General features: G+C 39.2%; 1 protein-coding gene across 4 annotated transcripts in view; it reads right to left on the bottom strand.

Moving 5' to 3' along the window:
* The window catches only part of RPS6KA3 (ribosomal protein S6 kinase A3), a 116,217-nt gene that overhangs the window by 69,125 nt on the left and 22,430 nt on the right, over positions 1 to 24,662 (bottom strand). For 2 of the 4 annotated variants that reach the window (XM_066248844.1, XM_066248839.1), the window contains exons 2-3: positions 24,481 to 24,517; positions 18,519 to 18,575 (exon numbers count right to left, since the gene is read on the bottom strand). In XM_066248844.1, coding sequence (XP_066104941.1) covers positions 18,519 to 18,575; positions 24,481 to 24,517 — 94 coding nt within the window. The remainder of the gene's footprint in view (positions 1 to 18,518; positions 18,576 to 24,480; positions 24,518 to 24,662) is intronic. The other 2 variants (XM_066248842.1, XM_066248843.1) reach the window with 1 other exon arrangement.

The following is a 24,662-nucleotide window of genomic DNA, read 5'->3' as shown; positions in this document are numbered from 1 at the left end:
TCTCTGTCAGTGAGGAAGTTTCATAACTACGAGAAGAAAATGACCACATGCAAAAGAAACTTTTTAATTGAGATGTAAGGACAAATTCTTCTTGTCTCAAGTGAAATCAAATTACATTTAAATTCACATTGGTTATAAACATCAATTATCAACCAGGTTAAAGTTGATAGCTAAAACTGCCATTTCTAGCTGACAGAAACTAAGTGAGTCCTGACTGAAATGAAGACCTCAGGGTCGCATGGTGTCCCCAGGATCAAACCGGTGACCTTGGCACACCGGCACGAGGCTCTATGCACTGCGCTACAGGCCAGGGACCAGAACTATTTTTCAAAGTATGCCAATATTCAGAACATTAGCAAGATAGTGGTATTTAAACCAAACTCAAAGGAGAAAAGCACTGAGAGCTGGGGGAAAATGCAGTACTTGATGTACACTTAATCTATGTGGAACCAACAAAAACCTCAAGCATTAATTTACACTGCCAAGACAAACTGAATAAAATCACTGAATTTTCAAAACCTGAAGAGTTTCTAAAAGCAGCAAGAACAATGAGCTTGCCACCTGCACGAAGGAACTACGGCCAGGGCAGGCTCGCATTTGACGCTGCGCTCTCTGTAACAGGAACTCAGTTCAGCGCTCCTCCAGTGGGCAAACATTACTGCCCATTAGGTGCTACAGGACCTTCGGAAAGGCTAGAGGCTCCTCCTGCTATATCAAAATTTCATGGCAATCTTCTATAAATGTTCCTGCTGTATCAAATTTTTATAATGTTCTATAAATGACCTAATGGAAGGTGAAGAATAAAAGGTATTGCTCAAGTAAAAAAATTGTCCTATGTAACAATAGTATGTTAGACTCAACTGGGACCCAAATAAATATCCAAAATAAAACTTTGAATTACGCCCGGGAAATCGTGCACTCCTCTTGATTAAAAATGCATACCTAAATTTTTCAGCAAGGAGAACACAAACCCCCTTATCTCCTAAAAGGAATTACTTAAGGGTCCTTACAATGCTGCAAAAGGACAGTAAGGCTAGGACTGTCAAGAAGCAGCAAACACTGTTATTGTATAACAGGTTAAAGACATACAGAACAAAACAGAAGTGTCTGTATGGAGCGGTCCTTAACTTTATTTGCATAGTACTTCAGAACAGGAGCAACCAAATAACCTTTGTGGAACTTAAAGGGTTAATCGAAATGGGTTTTAATGACTACTAATGCTCAGGTTAACAAGTCACATTTCTTGGTGCATTGTGCTTTTTAATTATCCCTATGAAAGTGAAGCAATAGGCCCTGGCTGTTGGCTCAGTGGTAGAGCCTCAGCCCGGCATGTGGATGTCCTGGGTTTGATTCCCAGTCAGCCCAGTCAGGAAACACAGGAGAAGCAACCATTTGCTTTTCTACCCCTCCTTCTTTTCTCTATCTCTTCCTCTCCTGCAGCCATGGCTTGACTGATTTGAGCATGTTGGGCTCAGGCACTAAGGATAGCTCCATGGCCTCCACCTCAGGTGCTAAGAAGAGCTCAGTTGCTGAGCAACAGAGCAACACCCCAGATGGACAGAGCATTGCTCCCTAGTGGGCTTGCCATGTAGATCCTGGTTGGGGTTCATGCAGGAGTCTGTCTCTACCTCTCCTCCTCTCATTGAATAAAAAAGAAAAGAAAATGAAGCAATGTTTCAGATACTAAATTCTGAAGTAAGTCTCTCTAGCTGAAATGATACCTTAATTAAAACAGCATCAGCCCTGGCTGGTTGGCTCAGTGGTAGAACGTCGGCCTGGCGTGTAGGAGTCCCAGGTTTGATTCCCGGCCAGGGCACACAGGAGAAGCGCCCATCTGCTTCTCCACCCCTCCCCCCTCCTTCCTCTCTGTCTCTCTCTTCCTCTCCAGCAGCCAAGGCTCCATTGGAGCAAAGTTGGCCCGGGCGCTGAGGATGGCTCTATGGCCTCTGCCTCAGGTGCTAGAATGGCCCTGGTTACAACAGAGCAACGCCCCAGATGGGCAGAGCATCGCCCCTGGTGGGCATGCCGGGTGGATCCCGGTAGGGCACATGCAGGAGTCTGTCTGACTGCCTCCCCGTTTCCAACTTCAAAAAAGTTAAAAAAACAAACAAATAAACAAACAAACAAAAAAACTCAGCATCAAACTGGCCCTGACCAGGTTGCTCAGTGGATTGAGTGTCGACCTGGTGCACTGAAGTCGAGGGTTTGATCCCTGGTCAGGGCACATACCAGAAGCAACCAATGAGTACACAACTAAATGGAGAACGATTTGATGTTCTCTCTCTCTCTCTCTCACTCACTCACTCAAATTAATGGAAAAATTAAAAACAAAGAACACAAAAAAAAAACTCCTAGCATGGTACTGCTGTATAAAAGATAAATAGTGATAGAAAAGAATAAATGTAACACTTTACATCTGGGGGAAATGTCAGGGCATTTGGCTACTTGTTTTAAAAATATAGAAGCTATAGAAGAAATTATTAATACAGATTTGATTATAAAACTCAAAATCTTCTCTACATCAAAAGGCACCATAAAGTTAAAAGATTAGCTCGTGTCAACTAACGACTGAGCAACTGCTTTATTTAGGTGTTAGCTATCACTTAACCAGAATGAAAGCTTGGAAGGCCCTTTGGTACACTGCTTATGGCATTTGTTACTATTTGAGCACATCCCACTGCCCTCCCAGATTAACCTTCAGAACAGCACCACACTTATCTTTGTATCCCCGTAGCAAATAGCACATAGTAGAAGCTCAGATAATGGCTATCTGAATAAGTATCATATGCTGAAATCTGAAATGGGCAATATACTCATGGGGTTGTGTGTATGAAACTAGATATTGTTGTTCACTTTTCCTGCCTCTTTTAACTTTCTTCACATTTATCTTATAATAAAATTTTTAGCTAGTTTTTCATTTGTATATCATACTGCTTTCATCTCACCTAATTATTTAAAGAGTAACTTTTATTATAAAAATTATGCCTGTCCATTATAGAAAACTTAACAGATAAAGATTCATAAAAGGGAAAAAAAATCACTGTTTTGGTGCACTTTCTCCTGGTCTTTTTCTGTATATACATATGCATACATTCAGCACACTGCGTATATTATCACTTTATTTCTGTAAAGGGCCAGATAGTAAATATTGTCGGCTTTGCAGGCCATATGGTCTCTGTCAACTTTGCCACTGCAGTGGGAAAAGGAACGGGTGAGGCTCTGTTCCAATAAAACTTCATTTACACAAACAGGTGACAGGTTTTGGGTTTACTTTGTTGACCCCTGTTCTCTATTATTAAATAACCTTCAATACATTATTCATGACTGCAGAGGATTCTACTCTACAAATGCCCTGTGGTTGGGTATTTGATCTTCTATACCACTGGGATTTCCCTATCCTTTGTACACATTGACAATCATTTAGAAATAATTTCTAGAAGTAAAACTGCGTTTCTAGAAGCAGAGTTTGCAGCATTAAATTTTTTTTAATCCTAACTTATTTGCCAAGTTGTCCTCCAGGAAGATCCTAAATAATGAAGGGGCTCACACCAAGACCTCAGGCAGGGCCAAACTACAGCCAGGCCCGGCCAGGAAAGGGCCAAATCTGGTCATGCTCATCTCTGTTTACATATGAGCTCCCGCTGCTTTTGCCTTACGATGTCTACTGCTGACTAGAACAGTTGCTACAGAGACCATATGGTTCACAAAGCCAGTAAAATATTTACTACCTAGCCCTTTACGGACAAAGTTTGCTGACACAGTTTGGTCTCCAGCCCTCAAACAGAAAGAGCAGCAGATGCGGAAGCCCTGAGATCGGATTCAACTCAGTGAATTCCAAACACAAAGGAAAGACCTGGGTGGCTAGAATGTGAACACCAAAGAAAGAGAAGGAGGTGGGGACGTTGGAAAGGGCCATAGAAAGCAAGGCCTTATAGATTATCAGGAAGGTTGGATTTGGTTTTTATATCAAGTGTTATGGGAAGCTAGTTTTCCCAGTTTTAGGCAATGGCATCATTACCAATCCCCAAAATCCTTAAATTCTTTTTGGCTCTTTCCTTTCTTACCCAATTTCCTTCCCTTCATATTTGACCCATCAACACATTTTACTTATTTTATCTCTGAAATTAACCTCCAATCTATTTCTAGTTCCTCTGCTACTCTCAGTACAAATCCTCATCATCTTTGCCATCCAACTGGTTTTTCCACTTTCCAATTTTCCCCGTGCAATTCCTTCTCTTCATGGCAGTCAAAATAAATCAGACCAGGTCATGCTCCTACGTCAAATCTTTAGTGGCCTCCCATCACAGAACAAAGCCCAAATTTCTTACAGTCTATGAAGCAGAAAGCAAACACTAATAATTGCTACCTTGATCCCGACTTGGGAATATATTCACTGAATCATTTAAATATGACGTCAATATTTGGTTTTAGATGTTTTATCGTGTTAAAGACAGACTATTTCCTCTTTACTAAAAGCAGAATGAATATTCAATTTTCACAAAATGCCTTTTTATTATCTATTAATATGGTTACTTAGTGTTTTTCCTTTGATCTGCTGATTTAATATAACAGATCAATAGATGGTCTAATATGCTTGTAGTTCTGGGAAAATACATTGTTTTAATATAAGCTTATACCTGATTTGTTAATTTTTTAGGATTGTCCTATCTATATTCATAAATTAACAGTTTCTTTCCCTGTGTTAACTTTCTTTTTTAGACCTATGCCAATTTCATAAAACAAACTAGAAGGCATGAAAATTTACTCTATACTTTGGAACAATTTAAAGACCACAGGAATGATCTGTTTCTTGAAGCTTTCAGAGATTTCTCCTACCAAATCATTGAGGCCTGGCACTGTAGCTGCGGATGACGGGCTCACTCTTTAATAACTTAAATTTCTCCCTTGCTATTGGTATACTCAGTTTTTCTGTCCCTTCCTAAATGGTATCATTTAGGTTTTCCTAGAAAACCACATATTTAACAAAGCTTTCATATTAGTATAGAGTTACACTTAGTATTCAGTTTTAAATTAAAGTTAAGGAAAATTTCAAGCATATCTAAAAGTAGAAGAATAGTCTAACAAACTCTTACATACCCAGCACTCAGCTTTAACAATTATCAACTCATGTCTGATCCTGCTTCATACACTTACTTCCCCCCACTCCCATACTTAATTATTGTGAAGCAAATCCCAGACATTATTCCATCTGTAAATATTTGAGTTGTTATGATGTTTTTTAAAATCTCCTTTCTATCTGTAGCTATATCCTGTTTTGCTTTCCTAAGGCTGTGCATTTGAATATTTTTCCTGTTTTCTAACTCACCGATTTTGCAATTTATATTTAATTCCTTCCTCTTGCTTTTTATAGGTTTACTTTGTAGTTCTTTTTCTAGCTTCTTTCACTAAATACTTACTTTCTTTATTTGAGTTCTTACTTATTTTTTAATTTTGCTTTTTTTTGTATTTTTTTGAAGCTGGAAACGGGGAGGCAGTTGGACAGACTCCCGCATGTGTCCGACCGGGATTCACCTGGCATGCCCACCAGGGGGCGATGCTCTGCCCATCTGGGGCGTCGCTCTGTTGCATCCAGAGCCATTCTAGCGCCTGAGGCAGAGGCCATGGAGCCATCCCTAGCGCCCGGGCCAACCCTGCTCCAATGGAGCCTTGGCTGCGGAAGGGGAAGAGAGAGACAGAGAGGAAGGAGAGGGGGAGGGGTGGAGAAGCAGATGGGTGCTTCTCCTGTGTGCCCTGGCCGGGAATCGAACCCGGGACTCCTGCACGCCAGGCCGATGCTCTACCACTGAGCCAACCGGCCAGGGCCATAATTTTGCTTTTTTGAGAAAGGAAGAGAGGGAGGAAGGGGGAAGAGAAAGAGAGAGAGAGAGAGAGAGAGACAGACAGACAGACAGAAACATCAAACTCATTGCTCCATATAGCTGTGCCACTGATTGCTTCTCAAATTTGCCCTGACTGGGGCTGAAACCAGCAACCTCAGGGTATCAAGACAACAACCCTAGGTGACTTCAGGATAACCTCAGGATGGAGCCAGCGACCCCAGGCTTGAACCAGCAATCTTGGAGCTCCAGCACAATGCTCTATCCACTGTGCCACCAGCCAGGGCTGAAATGTCATTTATTAATATATTATCTTTCAAGTATAATTCTAATAATATCATTTAAGAGACTACGATATTCTAAGCACCATGCTTTACATGAAATTATTTCAGTTCTCACCATAATGAGATGAGTACTATTATCCACACTACAGATGAAGACACTGAGGCTTAGAGAAGTTAAGGAACCTGCTACCCAAGTTCACACAATGTGGAAGTGGGAATGGTTGTGATATTGGTGGGGTATAACCACGTAATTCTATCTGGGAAAGGAGCATGCGCATGTATGACCAGTGGCTGACTTAGGTCAGAAACCAGGAGGTACTAAACCTTTTGATAAAATCATGAAGGAAGACAGTTCAGTAGAGAGTCCATAGAAGAGTTTCTGAACACTGTTCTACACCATATATTTATCTGGCAAAAGCCAAATCCTGGTGGCCCTGGCCAGCTGACTCAGTGAATAAAGCATTCTCCCGGCACGGTGAGGTCATGGGTCTGATCCCTGGTCAGGGCACATATGATAAACAATAAATAAGTCAGTAAGTGTACAACTAAATGGAACAACTAAAGTGGAACAATGAGTTGATGCTTCTCTCTCTCCCTTACCCTCTCTCCTTTCTTTCTCTCTAAATCAATGGAAATAATAATAAAAAAAGAACCCTACTCAAAGTCATTTATCAACCATCTTCATGACTCTACAATGGCTGAATCCTGCTGGAGAAAAACCAATCCTTATGATTAAAAAAACAAACCTTAAAATTACCATGTTATTAACCAATTCCTCTGGACACATTTTTTGTATGGATCATTCAGTTTTTCAGACACTAACGGATATTCATTTAAGTAAATCAATTACTCTCTAGCATGCATCCATCGGTAGATAATGTTATAAAGTGCTACGGTCCTAAGGTTTTAAATCAGAGATGGAATACAGTTTCATCATCATCAATTTGAATCAAATGGTAGCGGCTTACAAGAGCACCAAGAGGTTGCTTGTAAGGCCCTGTCTCAAGGGAAAGCTCAGTATGCTCCACTCGCGACACCTCCCACGGGCACGGAGAGAGGCCGAGGGGCAGCACCAATGTCCCAGGAGGAATCTTGCATAAGTCCTAATACACTCTTAGTGCTATTGCTCATATCCCTATTTACACATTCTTTTTCTGCTTAGTCTGGAGTTCTTTTTACTAAGTCATATTTGTCTAAAGTGGTTTCAATTGAAAGATTCAGTTAGGTAAAGGGATGATAACTTTTCAATATGCCTGTAGTTCAGGTTGACTCAATAAAACACTCATACGCAAAGAGAACGTAATCAAACCAGTTTGCTCTCTTTCTGATTCTGGATTACAACACACGAACTGAGAAGTGGGTATTGTGATAAATAGACTGGAGCAGAGGAGAAGCAATTTTGGATTGGGGCGCTATGAGTTAGGCAAACCATGACAAAAAGGGGGGATTAAAATTTTTTTAGAAGCTCTTAGGTATAAAGGAAAGGGACACTAGGAAGTGAAAAATTAGCCCTGAAAGAGAGCCAAAAATGTAGCAAAAGGAAGCCTTACACGCTTGGAAATTCTGCCTGTTATACATATACTCCATTTAATGCTAATATTGAGTGCTACTTATAATGCTGTTTATCTCAGAAATATTTTCCTCAGTGGTATATAGGTTAATTCTATTAGAGTACATTTCCCCCATGCTCTGAGTGCTAAAATACACTCTCAGCCAATGACAATTCGAATACACAATACTCTAAACCAGTGATTTTCAACTGGTGTGCTGCAAGAATTTTTAAAACATGCCGTATCTGACTATTTAGTTAAGGGCGCTGACCTCTTTTCCCCGAGACTGTCAAATAAAAAAGAATGACAACAGCTAACACAACAACAGCTGTCCAGTGTAAATGAATCAAAATTACACCTATTTTTTTGGTCAGATCAGCAAAAGAATATTTTTTTGGTGTGCTGCACAATTTTAATAATTAGTTCATATGTGCCACAAGATGAAAAAGGTTGAAGATCGCTGTTCTACACTGTTAGGCAATTAGCGCCGTTAATGCGCCACTCCACAGATGTTCCCTGCCAGTGAGCAGCACTCTGCTGTGCTTTCCGGGGTTGAGTGGGTTCTTTACTGTCCAACGTCAGCTCTGCTAGGGCTTTGCTTTCTGCTGTTTATTTTGTGTTGAAGCCACGATGCTCTAAGAGGTGTGCACGTGTGCACTGGACTCATGGCTGTGAGTGTCGTCTTGGATCTTCAAATGCAAGTTTTCAGGTAGCTTGAGGGAACCTTGAAGGAAATGGAGGAAACCAGTGGATAACTAGAAACAGGGGAAATCCCCTGCATATCGGGAAGATCCTCACACACATCACGGCAGCCATAGGGTTACTGGACGAATGGGAGCTGGAGTAACAGCATCATAGAAGTTAGAAGAAACTACTGCTCAAGGCCCACTGTGACTTCGGCGGACCTGAACAAAACAGAACGCTGCCAGTGTACTCTGCACGTGCCCTTCATAGGGGCGCTGCTCCTTACGCTGGCACTTACAGTCACCTACAATTGATCTTCACTTTATCTTTTTTTTGTATTTTTCTTAAGTGAAAAGTGGGGAAGCAGAGAGACAAACTCCTGCATGTGCCCCAACCAAGATCCACGCAGCATGTCCACCAGGGGGCGATGCTCGGCCCATCTGGGGTGTTGTTTCACTGCAACCGGAGCCATTCTAGCACCTGAGGCAGAGGCCATGGAGCCATCCTCAGTGCTCGGGCCAACTTTGCTCCCATGGAGCCTTGGCTGCGGGAGGGGAAGAGAGAGACAGAGAGGAAGGAGAGGGGGAGAGGTGGAGATGGGAGCTTTTCCTGTGTTCCCTGGCCGGGAATCGAACCTGGGACTCCTGCACGTCAGGCTGACCAGCCAGGGTTCTTTGCTTTATCTTTTTAAACCATTTTTATCACTATTACTTTTAACAAGCTTTCTCCAATCCTGGTTGATATTTATACTGTTAGGACTATAGTAACATAATATTTACAAGCTGACATTATGAGCAATTAATATATGCATGGTCATTAGAAAGAATGACATGGAGAACAAAAGGATCAAAGGACCAAGTTAAGGGAAAGTCCAATCAACTCATAACTTCATCTGAGGCCAGGCCTATTGTCAGCCACAAAATCACTACATATCATCCTAGTTCCTAAGGGGTCTATCGCTGGTGAATAGTCTAAGAGAGCAGGCCCAGCCTCTGGAAGAATAAGGACAGGAAAATTAACACTTATCAGGCTCTTACTTTGTGCTATTTATTTATATTCCTTTCATTCCAAGCCCCAGAAGAATCTTCGCCTGCTATTACAAGAACCATTAAGAGAATTATTTCCCACCAAGCCAGAAACGGTTTTAACGATTCTTAGGTGACTATGGAGACGGAAACAGTTAAGACTCCCTATTTCTTCAGCATAAATCATGGGAGCTCGGTGTCCTCTGGCCAGGTGACACAGGACAGAAAATTCTAGAGCCCAGGAAGATATCTTGGCTTGAGGTGCTGTACAGCACTCTACCTTTTGCTAGACAGTCTCTCTCCACAGCCCCACCAAAATAAAGGATAAAAATAATTGGCTCTCTAGCAGGGAAAGGAGAACAAGACACTGGCTGGAGCAAGTTCAATGGTGAAAATTCAACTAACCTGGCATAAATCTGAATTAATATGCAAACATTCCTGGGGGAGAGAGATGGGCAAAGGTGATGACTGCCTGTTATTGTCTGGCATGAGCCAATTTAATTGGATACACTTTCTTATATTTTATGAGCTGCATGGAGAAAAGAAAATTTTTACTTCAGGTGTGTAAGGACAAGAAAGGACCAGCACTTCAGAAAGCCAGAATAAAGGAAACTAGCATTAGAATTCCGAAGATGGAAGAGACGTGGTCTCTAGGATATGGTAAGGAGTCGGACTGTAGGGCAAAGAATAAAGGGAAGAGAGGAGGAGGAGAAGTATGAAGAAGGTAAAGATAAAGCCAAAATAAAACAGCTCTACTGCAAACAGGAACCAGAGAACACGCTCCAGAGACATCACAGGACGGCCCCACCATTCAGAGTAGGCTTTTGCTTGCTTTCCCTATTCCCAGCTCGGTGCTGGCCCCACTTCCTACTATGCCTGAGGTCTCCCAAGCCTGGAGCCCCTCTGGTTCATTTTTCTCTGTGAAACACCTGCTGTCTCTTCTAGGGGGAGGACAGAGGAGAGTGTGGACGCTCTTTATACAGACATTCAACCAGCCTCGTGTTTTCAGCCCTGTGCCTTCTCTCCACTTTCCATAGGACCTGGTGACCTCACTCCTAAGCTCTTCTGGGGCTTTGGGGCCATAAGTAAGGCTTGCTTCCTGCTGAAGTACTCGCTGAAAGCATGTAGGTCCTAGAACTTCGTCTTATTATGACTCTTATCAGCTTTTCATATTTATATATTGTGGCTTAGTTACAGAAATCTACTAATTTCAAAGGCCACATTTCTGTTTCTTATTCTCCTTATTGTTTTGGGTGGTAACTTCCCAGCGAAGAGGACAAAAAAACAGCTTTATCCTCTCACTTTGAAACTAAAATTTTCCTTACATGCTTCTGTGTCTCCAACAAACTAACAAGAGTTTTTGGCACCCAACAAACATTAAATTTGTTTTCTACTGATTTAGAGAGAGGGTAAGGCAGAGAGAGAGAGAGAAACACTGATTTGTTATTACACTCATTTATGCATTCACTGTATGAATGTATGGTTGGCTCCTGTATGTGCCCTGACCGGGGATCAAACCTTGGCGTATTGGGACGATGCTCCCACCGGCTGCTACTTGGCCAGGGCCAACTACTTGGTTTATGAATCAGATGTAGTTACAGACTAAGCTGTTCTAACAAAAGACCTCAAAATGCAGTGACTCAAACAAGGTAAGTGCCTATTCTCTCACGGAGCACTTCATAGCTAAGAGGGTAGGTTAGGGTGCAGAGGTGTCACTCAGTCATTAGGTCACTAAAGGGCCCAGGTTTCTTCTCTCTTGTTATTCTCCACCCACCCTATCATCTTGTTGTGGTCAAAACTGGCTATCCATTACACTCTGTATTCGAGCCCATGGAAAAGGGGCCGGTCAACTTACAAGAAAGACTACCAATTGACAAGTTCTACACATACAGTTATTACCTTGTAGTCTGCACAGGCCAGGCATCTGGGGCAGTAAACATGGCAGCTTGGAAATAGAGCCTTCCTCACATTAAGGTTCAGATGTGACTCTAGCCTGGCTAACTGCTTGATTGCAGTGCACGAGGGACACTGACCCAAAGAGCCCAGGGGAGCTGTGCACAGAGATTCCTGCCCACAGAAACTGGGAGGCAATATGTGTATCTTGTTTCAAGCTACTAAATTTGGGGTAATTTGTTCTCCATCAAATACATAACTAATGTAACATCTTAACTTTCACTATTTATCAATAAGTGACAAAATGAAAACTTTTAATTGTATATTAAAAGCAAATATGACTTTAAGGTATAAAGCTAACATTTATTTTAACAATCTTTTGGATTTAATGCCATTTAAGAAATATTAAGACGGGCTTTTATCTTAACCCTAATTCCTATGATCTAGAATGATCTGCTCAACAAGTTCACGCACAGCATTAGTAACACCTCAGTCCTGCACCTGTTCACCCTATCTCTAGAATGCAGTTTTCTTTCAGAGGCCAATGTAATACTGTGAGTACTCTGAGGGAAACTATGAGCCATATGTCATTGTAACAGAAAATGCTTTGATTTTGAACTAGAAAGAATAAAAAGTTTGAAGGTTTTCCTTTCCAATGGAATTGTTATCATACATAAAGAAAAGAGGTAGAGCCTAACCAGGTGGTGGTGCAGTGCATAGAGTTTCAGACTGGATGCAGAGGAGACAGGTTTGAAATCACAAGGTTGCTGGCTTGAGTGCAGGCTCACGCGGCTTGAGCGTGGGCTCACCAGCTTGAGTGTAGGGTCGCTGGCTTGAGTGTGGGATCATAGACATGACCCCATGGTCACTGGATTGAGCCCCAGGTCACTGGCTTGAGCAATGGGTCATTCACTCTGCTGTAGCCTGCCTAGTCAAGGCACATGAGAAAGCAATCAATGAACAACTAAGGTGCTGCAATGAAGAACTGATGCTTCTCATCTCTCTCCCTTTCTGTCTGTCCCTATCTGTCTCTCTCCCTGTCTCTGTCACAAAGAAAAGAAAAAAAGGTAGCTGGTGGCAGAAATGCCAATTTTAATACTTATTGTTTTTATATTTGCTTAAATGCTAATAAATGTATATTATAGACTAATGAGTAAAATGCCTCAAATGGTTTGGGAAGTACAGAAATCTAGACCAAATATGAAGGAAGCCTTGGGCACTAGGCCCTATGCCCAGGTCCTTGTGCCAGCCAAAATATAATTCATGTATTTATTTAATTAACAAGCACTTATTGGGGTGCTGGATATAAAACGAGGAATAAGTCAGGCATAGTCACTGCCTCACGCAGCTTGGTTTAGTAGGGGATCCAAACAAATAAAGAAGCAACAGCACCAAGTGTGGCGTTGCCATTGAGGGTGTGCCTTGTGGCAGCACAAAGGAGAAACACGGGGAAAACGGGAGTGCGGGCTGCGTTAGGAAGATGTCTCAGGGGAAGTGATACCAAACCTTGGATCTGAAGGGTGATCAGGAATTTATGAGTACGGTGGAAAGGGGGAAAATTTGGGGGAGGGAGCATCACTACCGAAGGCCCAGGAGCCGAAGAGCAGAGGGATGCGGCCAGAGGGATGTGAAGAGCTATGCGAAGGCCCTACGATGCAGGGTCTCTTGGGTCACACAGTAGAGTTTGGATTTTATTTAAGGGAAACACAAAACTATTAAAGGGTTTTAAAAACAGTACAACAATCTCATTCCTCCATAACTGACATAATGTTCATGACAATTTGGTTTCTGAACAGTTACCTTTTCCAAGATGTTTAAAAGCATATAAAGCATATAGAAACATAACTTTTTTAATATACTAGCAATAACCACATGGAAGACACAGCAGAAAAGAAAGTCTACTTACAATATAACAAAAACCACAAAATACCCATGAATTATGTACCTTATTAAGGAATAGACAAAATTACATGTAAGAAAACATAAAATTTTGATAAAGGCTATAAAAGAATATCAGTATAAATGAATGTCCTTAGATGTGAAGGTTCAATATTATCAAAATAATTTTCAAGTTAATCTTTAAATTAAATGTAATTCTGATAAAAATCCCAATAATTTTTTGGGACTACTTGATAAACTGATTGTAAAATTCACCTAGAGAATGTATAAGATGACAATTCTTGTAAGTAAAAAGGTGGGAAGGCCTGCCTTGCCATATATGAAAACATAATAAAAGTATAGTAACTGGAACTGTACATGGAGTCAAAACCTTCAGGGATGTAGTAGGCTGAACCGTGTCCTCCAAAAAGGCATGTTCAATATTCCCTGTTTGACTTTACATGGTTCCTCATGAATACTAGACTTATTGGGGGTGATCACTTTGTAAGGTATCTAAATGTCTAGTCTCTTGCTGTGTACCTGAAACAATTTTTCAACTATAATTGAAAAATAAAAAAATAAAAAAACTTAAAAAGGTATGTTCAAGTTCTAATCTCCAGTACCTGTGAACGCAATTTTATTTAAAAATAGGGTCTTTTAGTACAAGGGGACAAGCTGTAGTCGAGTTTCATTCTTTTGCATGTGGCTTTCCAGTTTTCCCAGCACCATTTGTTGAAGAGGCTTTCTTTCCTCCATTGTGTGTTGTTGGCCCCTTTATCGAAAATTATTTGACCATATATATGTGGTTTTATTTCTGGACTTTCTATTCTGTTCCATTGGTCTGAGTGTCTATTTTTCTGCCAATACCATGCTGTTTTGATTGTCGTGGCTCTATAATATAGTTTGAAGTCAGATATTGTAATGCCCCCAGCTTCATTCTTTTTCCTTAGGATTGCTTTGGCTATTCAGGGTTTTTTATAGTTTCATATAAATCTGATGATTTTTTGTTCCATTTTTTTAAAGAATGTCATAGGAATTTTGATGAGAATTGCATTAAATTTATAAATTGCTTTGGGTAATATGGCCATTTTGATTATATTTATTCTTCCTATCCAAGAACAAGGAATATTTTTCCATCTCATTGTACCAAAAAGCCCTTCAATAGAAGACTGGATAAAGAAGATGTGGCACATATACACTATGGAATACTACTCAGCCATAAGAAATGGTGACATCGGATCATTTACAACAAAATGGTGGGATCTTGATAACATTATACGGAGTGAAATAAGTAAATCAGAAAAAACCAAGAACTACATGATTCCATACATTGGTGGGACATAAAAACGAGACTAAGAGACATGGACAAGAGTGTGGTGGTTACCGGGGTGGGGGGGTGGGGGGGGGAGGGAGGGGCACGAGAGGGAAGGAGGGAGAGGAGAATGGGGAGGAGGAGGGGCACAAAGAAAACTAGACAGAGGGTGACGGAGGACAATCTGACTTTGGGTGATGGGTATACAACATAATTGAATGACAAGATAACCTGGACATGTTTTCTTTGAATATATGTACCCTGATTTATTAATGTCACCCCATTAACATTAATAAAAGTTTATTTATAAAAAAAAAGAAATGCAAACTCCTGCAAAAAGGAAAAAAAACAGGGTCTTTGCAGCTGTAATCATGTTAAGATGAGGCCAAACTGGAGTGGAATGGGCCTTTTTTTTTTTTTTTTAACAGACAGAGAGTCAGAGAGAGGGCTAGATAGGGACAGACAGACAGGAATGGAGAGAGATGAGAAGCACCAATCATGCTGCAACACCTTGGTTGTTCATTGATTGCTTTCTAATATGTGCCTTGACTGTGGGCCTTCAGCAGACAGAGTAACCCCTTGCTCAAGCCAGAGACCTTGGGTCCAAGCTGGTGAGCTTTGCTCAAACCAGATGAGCCTGCGCTCAAGTTGGTGACCTCGGGGTCTCGAACCTGGGTCCTCCGCATCCCCGTCCGACACTCTATCCAGTGCACCACCACCTGGTCAGGCTAGAATGGGCCTTAAACCAGTAGACTGGTGGCGTTATAAAGAGGAAAATTCAGACACAAAGACACACAGGGAGGCAGAGACAAGGGAGATGGACATTGTGATGTGTCTACAAGCCAAGGAATGCCAAGGACTGCCTCACCAAAAGCTGGAAGAGGCAAAGAAGGTTCCTCCTCCAGAGCCTTCAGGGAGAACAGAGCTCTGTCAATACTTTGATTTCAAGACTTCTAGTTTTCTGGGCTGTGAGAGAACAACTTTCTATTGTTTTATGCCACACAGTTTGTGGTCCTTTGTTAGGGTAGCCCTAGGAAACTGATAGAACATGCATATGGCAATTAAAAAAATTTTTTTTTTATTTAGTGAGAAGGGAGGCAGAGACAGACTTCGGCATGCGCCTCAACCTGGATCCACCCAGCAAGCCCACTAGGGGGCAATACTCTGCCCATCTGGGGCCCTTGCTCTGTTGCAACAAGTGCCATTTTCTAGTGCCTAAGGTGGAGGTCATGGAGCCATCCTCGGTGACCGGGGCCAACTCACTCCAATTGAGCCATGGCTGCAGGAGAGGAGGAGAAGAGAGAGAGAAAAGCAAGAGGAGGAGGATGGAGAAACAGATGGGAGTTTCTCCTGTGTGCCCTAACCGGGAATCGAACCCAGGACATCCACACGCCAGACTGACACTCTACCACTGAGCTAAAGAGCCAGGGACCATATGGCAATTTTATACATGATAAAAGGAGGATCTCAAATGAGTAGGAATGAATGAATGGGTTTAATTTATTCAATAGTTAGAGATTAGGACAACAGACTATTTATTTGGAAAGGATTTCTATGTCACAACAGGTACTGAAATTCCAAGCAGATCACAGATGTAAATGCAAAAAATAAAAACATAAAAGTGGTAGATATAAAAGAGAATGTTTTTATAACCTTGATGCAAGAAAAGATTTTCTAACAAAAATACAAAATCTAGAAGCCAGATTTGATGACTTTCAAATGAAATTTCTGTACATATACAATGATAGACAACATAATCTTAAAAAAATGGGAAGAAAATATTTGTAAGAGACGTTATAACCATGGAGTTAACATCTGGAATATATACAGAGATAATACAGATCAAGAAAGACAAGTAACCCAAAAGAAAATTGGAGCAACGCAAAAATACAAAAACCAATAATGCACGGATATTCGACTTCACTAATAATGATATGAGATCCAAATTGAAATGTGAAAGTATTATTTATTTAGAGTGGCTCAAATTAAAAATAATTTCTGATAATATCCAGGGTTGAATTTTCTGTTTGATCATACCCTATTCAACAACGGAATTGATTTTTGGTTTGGAGGGCTATCTGACAGTGTCTATGAGATTTCAACGTCCGTATCCTTTGTTTCAGCATGTCCTTTTCTGAGACTATAGCCTACTGAAGCACAAGGTCATGAAAATAAATGGGAAATTACATACATAAAATAAAAGGCTATGCAACCATTTAAAAGATGTAGATCTACATTTTGTCACAAATGATACTCAAGACATTAAGTGAAAATAACAAGTTGCAGAATATATGCATTTTGTAAATAGTAACAATAATTTTCTTATGTACAGAACAAAATGAAAATAACTATTGAGCTTCTAACAATGATTATTTTGCAGGGGGATACGATTTATTAACTCACTTCTAATAAATATATATATGGTTAGTGATTTTTAAAAAAATAAACTTTAAGGTACTAAATAAAAATTTTCAAAAATATAAAAGTAATTTTTTTATTCTCTTAAAATCAGTCTTGTCAAACGATTTTTTAAAATGTCACTGGCTTTTGGGGTATATACCCAGTAGAGGGATTGCTGGGTCATAAAGTAGTTCTATTTTCAGTTTTTTTGAGGAACCACCATACTTTCTCCCCCAAAACTCAGAAATTGATACGCAAAGACACATGCAGCCCATGTTCATTGCAGCACTGTTCACAGTGGCCAGGACATGGAAACAACCAAAAAGCCCATCAATAGATGACTGGATAAAGAAGATGTGGCACATATACACTATGGAATACTACTCAGCCATAAGAAATGATGACATCGGATCATTTACAGCAAAATGGTGGGATCTTGATAACATGATACGAAGTGAAATAAGTAAATCAGAAAAAAACAGGAACTGCATTATTCCATATGTAGGTGGGACATAAAAGTGAGACTAAGAGACATTGATTATCAACAAGACGGGTAATAGCAAATGTTGGAGAGGCTGTGGAGAAAAAGGAACCCTCATCCACTGTTGGTGGGACTGTAAAGTAGTACAACCATTATGGAGGAAAGTATGGTGGTTCCTCAAAAAACTGCAAATAGAACTACCTTATGACCCAGCAATCCCTCTACTGGGTATATACCCCAAAACCTCAGAAACATTGATACGTGAAGACACATGTAGCCCCATGTTCATTGCAGCACTGTTCACAGTGGCCAAGACCTGGAAACAACCAAAAAGCCCTTCAATAGAAGACTGGATAAAGAAGATGTGGCACATATACACTATGGAATACTACTCAGCCATAAGAAATGATGACATCAGATCATTTACAGCAAAATGGTGGGATCTTGATAACATTATAAGGAGTGAAATAAGTAAATCAGAAAAAAACAAGAACTACATGATTCCATACATTGGTGGAACATAAAAATGAGACTAAGAGACATGGACAAGAGTGTGGTGGTTACCAGGGGTGGGGGGAGGGAGGACATGGGAGGGAGGGAGGGAGAGAGTTAGGGGGAGGGGGAGGGGCACAGAGAACTAGATAGAGGGTGACGGAGGACAATCTGACTTTGGGCGAGGGATACGCAACATAATTTAATGACAAAATAACCTAGACATGTTTTCTTTGAATATATGTACCCTGATTTATTAATGTCATCCCATTACCATTAATAAAAATTTATTAAAAAAAAAAAAAAGAGTGTGGTGGTTACGGGGGGAGGGGGGAGAGGGAAAGGGAAAGGGGGAGGGGCACAAATAAAACAAGATAGAAGGTAACAGAGGACAATCTGACTTTGGGTGATGGGTATGCAACATAATTGAACGACAAGATAACCTGGACATGTTATCTTTGAATGTATGTATCCTGATTTATTGATGTCACCCCATTAAAAAAATAAAATTATAAAAAAAATGTCACTGGCATATTCAAGAATGTATTTTGTTAAAATCCATCTGAAAGCATCAACAAATTTCTAATGTCATAAAATCATTATTTTACTCAGTTTAAAAGAATACTTAAATTTTATGGTATGTGGTTTATCTATACCCCTTATTATACAATATTTTACTTACAGTTTGTGGATTAATCTCCTCCTCTCCCATAGGTTCATCCATAATTTGCTGTCCATTCTGTGAAAAGCACAGCAAGTAGAAAGTCAGCACAGATCTCGCATCGGTTAAGTTTACATGAAGGCAGACAAAACAAAGTCATATGGGGATATTTTCACCCCTAAAGGGTTCTAATGAACTACAGAACCATATATAAGTATGCAGTTGCCAATTTGCAACAGGTTGTGCTTCAAGTTATTATGTAAATTGTTTAAGCTATAAAATCAGTTTCCATGGAGATGATATAATAAATGATAATTACCTTTCCAGGTGAGCCCTTGAGTTTAATAGTTAAATGCATTACAAATGATTTTATTCAAACCTCATCAAATTACATTTATAATACACTTCCTATGGGAAAACACATTCTAAATTCCAACTCCCCTGATAATTAATCAGGGCAACTGATTAATTATTTCAGGGGGAAATTAAGCTTGATCTCTACATTAAAATAGATTCCAGATGGATTAAACATTTAAATGTCAAAAATAAAACCAGACAAGCATTAGAAGAAAATACAGGTGAATAATACTTATGGGGTAAGGAGGGTAGAAATCATAAAGAAAATAATTGACATTTGAATCCATAAAAGTTTAAAACTTCTTCTGCCAGATACAAAAAAGTTAAAAGACAAATTGATTACAAAAGAAAAATAAGAGTAACATATGACAAAGGGCTGGTACCCTCAATACATAAAGAGCTGTTTTACAAACCTGTAAGAAAAAACGAGGAACCTCAACAGATATGAGCAATAAGGGAAAAAAGAGTTCAGCCTTAGTACTAATCAAGGAAATGCATTTAACCGAAAGATACCTTTGCCTTTCAAACTGGTAATGATTTACAGAAAAAAATAACACCCAGAGCTAATAGGGGGAACAGAGCACTCAGCTATACGGCTGGAGAAAGTGTCAATCAGCTCAACCTTTCAGGAAGGCAGTATCTGTCTGGATTTTAAAAAAGAAACAAACAAAAGTTTGAAACGGCCCATCATTTAGACTTACTTCTTTTTAAACAATGAGCAAATGTGTAAAGATATACATACAGGAATGCTCGCCATAACTTTTTCCAAAAAGAACTCTAAATTGGAAATCTAAATTCCTAACAATAGAGAACTAGTTAAATATGTTTGCTACATCCACATTATGAAATACTATGCAGTCACTACAAATGATGATAAAGATGTAAATTTACTGACATGAAAAGACAGTCACAAGTGAAAAAGCAGTTTACAAAACATTACGGATTGTAATGATCCCATTTTAAATAAATATATACATGTTTTAATGTATATATTTTATGGGGAAAACTCTGGAAGGCTAAAATGTTAACAGTGGCTATCTCTTTGCAGTAGAATTTTATTTTTTATTTTTTTGGACAATTAAAATTTTGTTTGTTTTTGCTTGAGTTTTCTAATGTGTCTACAATGAAAATGTATCATCTGTGTAACTTAAAATAAAACAAAACCAAAGTCAAGTTTTCTCTAGTTTCCTCACTGGAAAAAGGAATAAATTTCCTTGACACTTGTTAATTCAACAAACGTACAAGAATCTAAGCTAATCATCTTTGGAGCACTATCAACTGGAAAATAAAAGATAACCTACCCCCCATACCTTATATGCCGCACGAGGCAGCTGAATTTGAACACCTCTCTCTACTCTCCCCAACCCTATTTATCCACCCATTCATTTCACTTCATCCCTGCTAGTTATGTTCCTGGCACCAAGCTGGAGATGAAAGGTGAACAGAACATGGCCCCAATCATAGAGATCCATCCTAGAGGATCTCACAAGTCTACTAACCCATAAAAAGGGCACCTTTCATTTTCAAACACTTACAGAGGGTGAGCCCAAGTTAGGAAATGCCTATACAATATTACAAAGCACAGAATGGTGCCACAATGCAGAAAAGGTGGAGGCAGGGATGGATAGTCTTTATTTTCCTACATTTACAGAGGCCAATTTCTATGGAAAGGACTCAACTCCAGGATACATCTTTCTCCTAAAAGCTACAACCATTTATTCAAATGAACACTAACTATTTTTATTCAGACATCCCAGATGAACCTTAAACTAGCTTTTAAGATCACTGGGTTTGAAGTCAAACACCTAGATCAAATTTCTGCTCTTGTACTAATTGTGAACCCTTAGACAAATTATTTAAGCTAATCTTTAGTTTCTTCATTGGAAAGTGATGATTAAAAAGTCTTATCTTCAGAGAGTTTCAAAGATCAAATGAGATAAATGATGTAAAGCCCTAAGTACACTGTCTGGTACTTAGTGAACAATCAATGTTAGCTATGTTAATTATGTCCAAAATTCAATTCAATCACTCCTCTGTGGCCCACCAATCTGCTACTTCCCCTGTGTTTGCTATCTTAGTGAATGCTACCAGCAGTCATCGAGCAACCCAAACTAGATTTTCTCATTAATTGTACACTGAGTTATCTTTCTAGAATAACTGCTCAACAGCTCCCTTATTATTTGGCTTTTAGAACCCCTGGTCTAACTTGAGCTATACTTACATTTTCCACGGGAATATCATTTGAGAACCATCTGTTCCTTGCGACTTTCATGCATACAAAGCAGGAATCACCACTTATAACTTACTTTTTTAAGACACAACTTGGAACTGGTGGACTAGGGGTAGAGTCCCAGGTTTGCCACTTATAAGCTTTATGTTTTGGGGCAATTCAGATGTTCTCCTAGCCTATTATTTTATCTGTTCAAAATTAAAATCCTTTCCTTGTCTACCCAATGTGTTCTTGTGAGGCTCAAAACTAAGTTAACGCATAAGAAAGCACTTTATACACTGTGAAGAGCTATACCAATGCAAATTACTATTATTAAGTGAGGTAGATGCATGAGGATAAAATACTCCATGAAGTCATCTGATCTTTAAAAGAAAAACACAACTTAGGACTGGTAAGGGATATTGAAAGTCTTCTGTTCCAAATATACATCATAGGCTTCAGTTCTTTCCAGCCCATTCTCATCTATATTTGAACACTATCAAGACAAGAATGTACTACTGTACCAGGCAGCCTACCACACCATCTCATAAAAAGCTTTGGCTGCTACATAAAATTCTTCATTATATAGTAACTTTCCTGAGCAACACATTCCCTGTAAAGAGATTACTAATATATGCTGGCTAACTTGCCTGCATTATGCCTGCAAAGTCACAGGAAGTAAATCTACAGCTATAACTCCAAACCACCCCAAGACTGTTTTTTTCTAGACAGCTCAATTTCCTGCAAATATTCCTTTAGACAAATGAGAGCATCTTCTCTCTGAGCACACATCTAATTCCTCTTAAAGGATATACAGAATTGCATGCAATGAATATTTCAACCTTGAGATGACCAATGTAGAGTACAGGGCATATTACCTCTTCTGTCCTAGACAACAACTTATATTAATGCAGTTCACATACACAATATTTTTGGAATGTTCACAACACATTGCTGAGTCATACTAAGTTTTCTGTTGATTAAATCCTTGTCTTCTTTGCTTACAGTGCAACTAAGCCCTGTATCCTCTAGTCTGTATCTGTTACTCTTAAATCTCATGAAGAAAGCCTTATTCTAAATTTTTGTTTCATCTTTTTCCGGTTCTGTGTTATTGCTACAGACTTTATAGATTAGATTCCAAATCCAGCAAGCAGCCACTTCACTATATTCAGCTCCCTGTGCGTCATAAATTTTATATTATTTTCCATCCTGAACTCCTCATCCAGCTAATTAATAGCAGCACACTAACAAAGCAATCTCAGAAAAAAATGGAGTGAAACGTGATCTAAAGGTATTTTATGTTCTACTTTTTGCAAAAATACCTACCTCCTTTCTGAGTTTAACAAAGATTTAAAATTTTGAACAATTTAATTTTTAAAACAGGAAAATATGAAGGCCAATGTTATTCCATGTATCAGTGCAAGATCCTTATTTACATAGATCTCCTCAAAAAGCACATTTCAACAACTGTATTGTATCATTTAATCAAAACAAGGAGTCAAACGTTATCTGTTAGAAATGAGCACAGTTACGTCTGCAGGTAAGAAGTTTCACTTTTGAAAAATGACCCTTATTCTGGCCGGGTAGCTCAGCTGGTTGGAGTATTGTCCCAATATGCCAGGGCTGCAGGTTTTGGTCCCTGGTCAGGGGACATACAAGAAACAACCAATGAATGCATAAATAAGTGATACAATAAAGTGATGTCTCTCTCTCTCTCTCCCTCTCTCTCTGTCCCCACCTCCTCTTTTTCTAAAATCAATAAATACAAAAAAATTTTTAATGACTCTTGGAATCATTAGAGATTAGGTAACATATCCATCAATCAGACTCAACATTACAATTTCTATAGTTCCAAAAGTTCAAAAAACAGCACCTATTAAACAAGAAAACTTATTTTTCTAATTCTAAGAAACAACCATAGAAAACATGTGGTCTGAACCTGGCTAGTGGCAGGTTTAAACTCCACTCCTGTCACTTACTACTGTAGGTATTCGACCTTGGGTAAATGACATTTTGAGCCTCAGTTTCTTCATTGGTAAGATGCATATAATATCTACAACACTGGGATGTTGTAATTAAAAGGACCCATGACTAAGGGACAGTAGATACTAAGTAAATGCTACTTCCTATCCCCTCTTTTGCCTCAGATGACTGTGTAACATTTGTATTTCTCTAACTTCTAAATGCAATGCAGTGAACAAGTCCAGGAGTGTTGAGATACCTGTTCCCCCACTTAGTACAGCCAATTTCCTGCCAAGCAAGGTGGAAGAGATCATGCATATGTGTAGTATATTTTTATACAGTGTGGCTGAAGAATGAGAACAGACAAAGAAGAATAGTTTAAAAGAGAGGCAAATGTATTTATCCTCTCTCATCCCACTATAATGCCTTCCAGCCAAAAAAATTGTGGAGCTTGGCAGATTGTACATATGCAAATGTTATGTAAAATAGTAGAAAAGGTTCCACATTTCTAATCATGCTTTAACTCTGTTAGTCTAAAATGTGTAAAAGTAAAAATCAGAACACGTACAGTATTGGGTCTCATCAGAACAAATCAGATACAGGAACTGTTAGCTTCATTTCAGCAGGAATTGTTTTCAAAATTACTTCTAATGTGGTATAAAATTATCACTTAAAATCATCTTTCGGATTTAAATGAAAGAAGATGAACAATTCACATCAGCAATTCTGAATCAAGGCTTTAGGACTTCTAGAACATTCCCAAAATTTTAAAGGAAAATCCTGAAATGTTAACAATAAGAACATTTTACTAATTAAAAAATTTCATTGTAAGTAACCCAACTGAACAGATTGCTTTGTAATGGCGTGTTACGACAATGTGTATTTTCAGGCTGCTGCTTGATATCTTTGAAGAAAATACAAATTTTAAAAAATGCTTTGAGTTCAGTAGGCGATCACTATGAAAAAATATTCTAGGACTAAAAATATTATCTGTGATTGATCAAATGCTAACTTGAACTTAGCAGGACACACCGTGTACTGACATTTTCCTACCCAGAAATAAAATGTACATATATGAACATAGGGACAAAAGAATTCCTCACAGAGAACAACAGCCTGAAATAGGGGGTGGGAGGAGGAAAAGAGGGTGCAAAGCCCCAGTGGAGACTGAGGTTGGAGTAGGAGCAAGGGCCACACTTTTGTTTTAACCTTCTTCAAGTTTCCACAAGTGTATTTGCCTTCCAAACTCCATATCAGCAATGGTTTTCCTGCCCAAAGCACATACAACAGGAGTTCCATGAAGGTGCTGAGGATGGGGCATTAGAAACCTCTCTCAAACTGCAGATAAGACACCATCAAATTGTTCAGAATCCAAAGAATCTTCTATGCAATCACATTGAAACAGTAAGAAACAAGCATTTTATATTCTTAATAAGGAAGGTATATAATCCTTACCAATGTGACAGGATTAAGAATCAGCTCCTCATTTATCCTAAGGAAATATCAGAGATGTGCATAAAGACTTATGTACAGTGAGAGTCATCATACTCATTATACTGAAAAATAGAAAACAATCTAAATGACCAACAGGGGACTGGTTAAGTAAATCATAATTATAACTATTCATATGTAGGAAT

Source organism: Saccopteryx bilineata, chromosome X (genome assembly GCF_036850765.1).
Source record: "Saccopteryx bilineata isolate mSacBil1 chromosome X, mSacBil1_pri_phased_curated, whole genome shotgun sequence".
In the NCBI taxonomy this organism is placed as follows: domain Eukaryota; kingdom Metazoa; phylum Chordata; class Mammalia; order Chiroptera; family Emballonuridae; genus Saccopteryx; species Saccopteryx bilineata.
The sequence above is the reverse complement of the archived record's forward strand: the minus strand, read 5'-3'. Positions and strand labels throughout refer to the sequence as shown.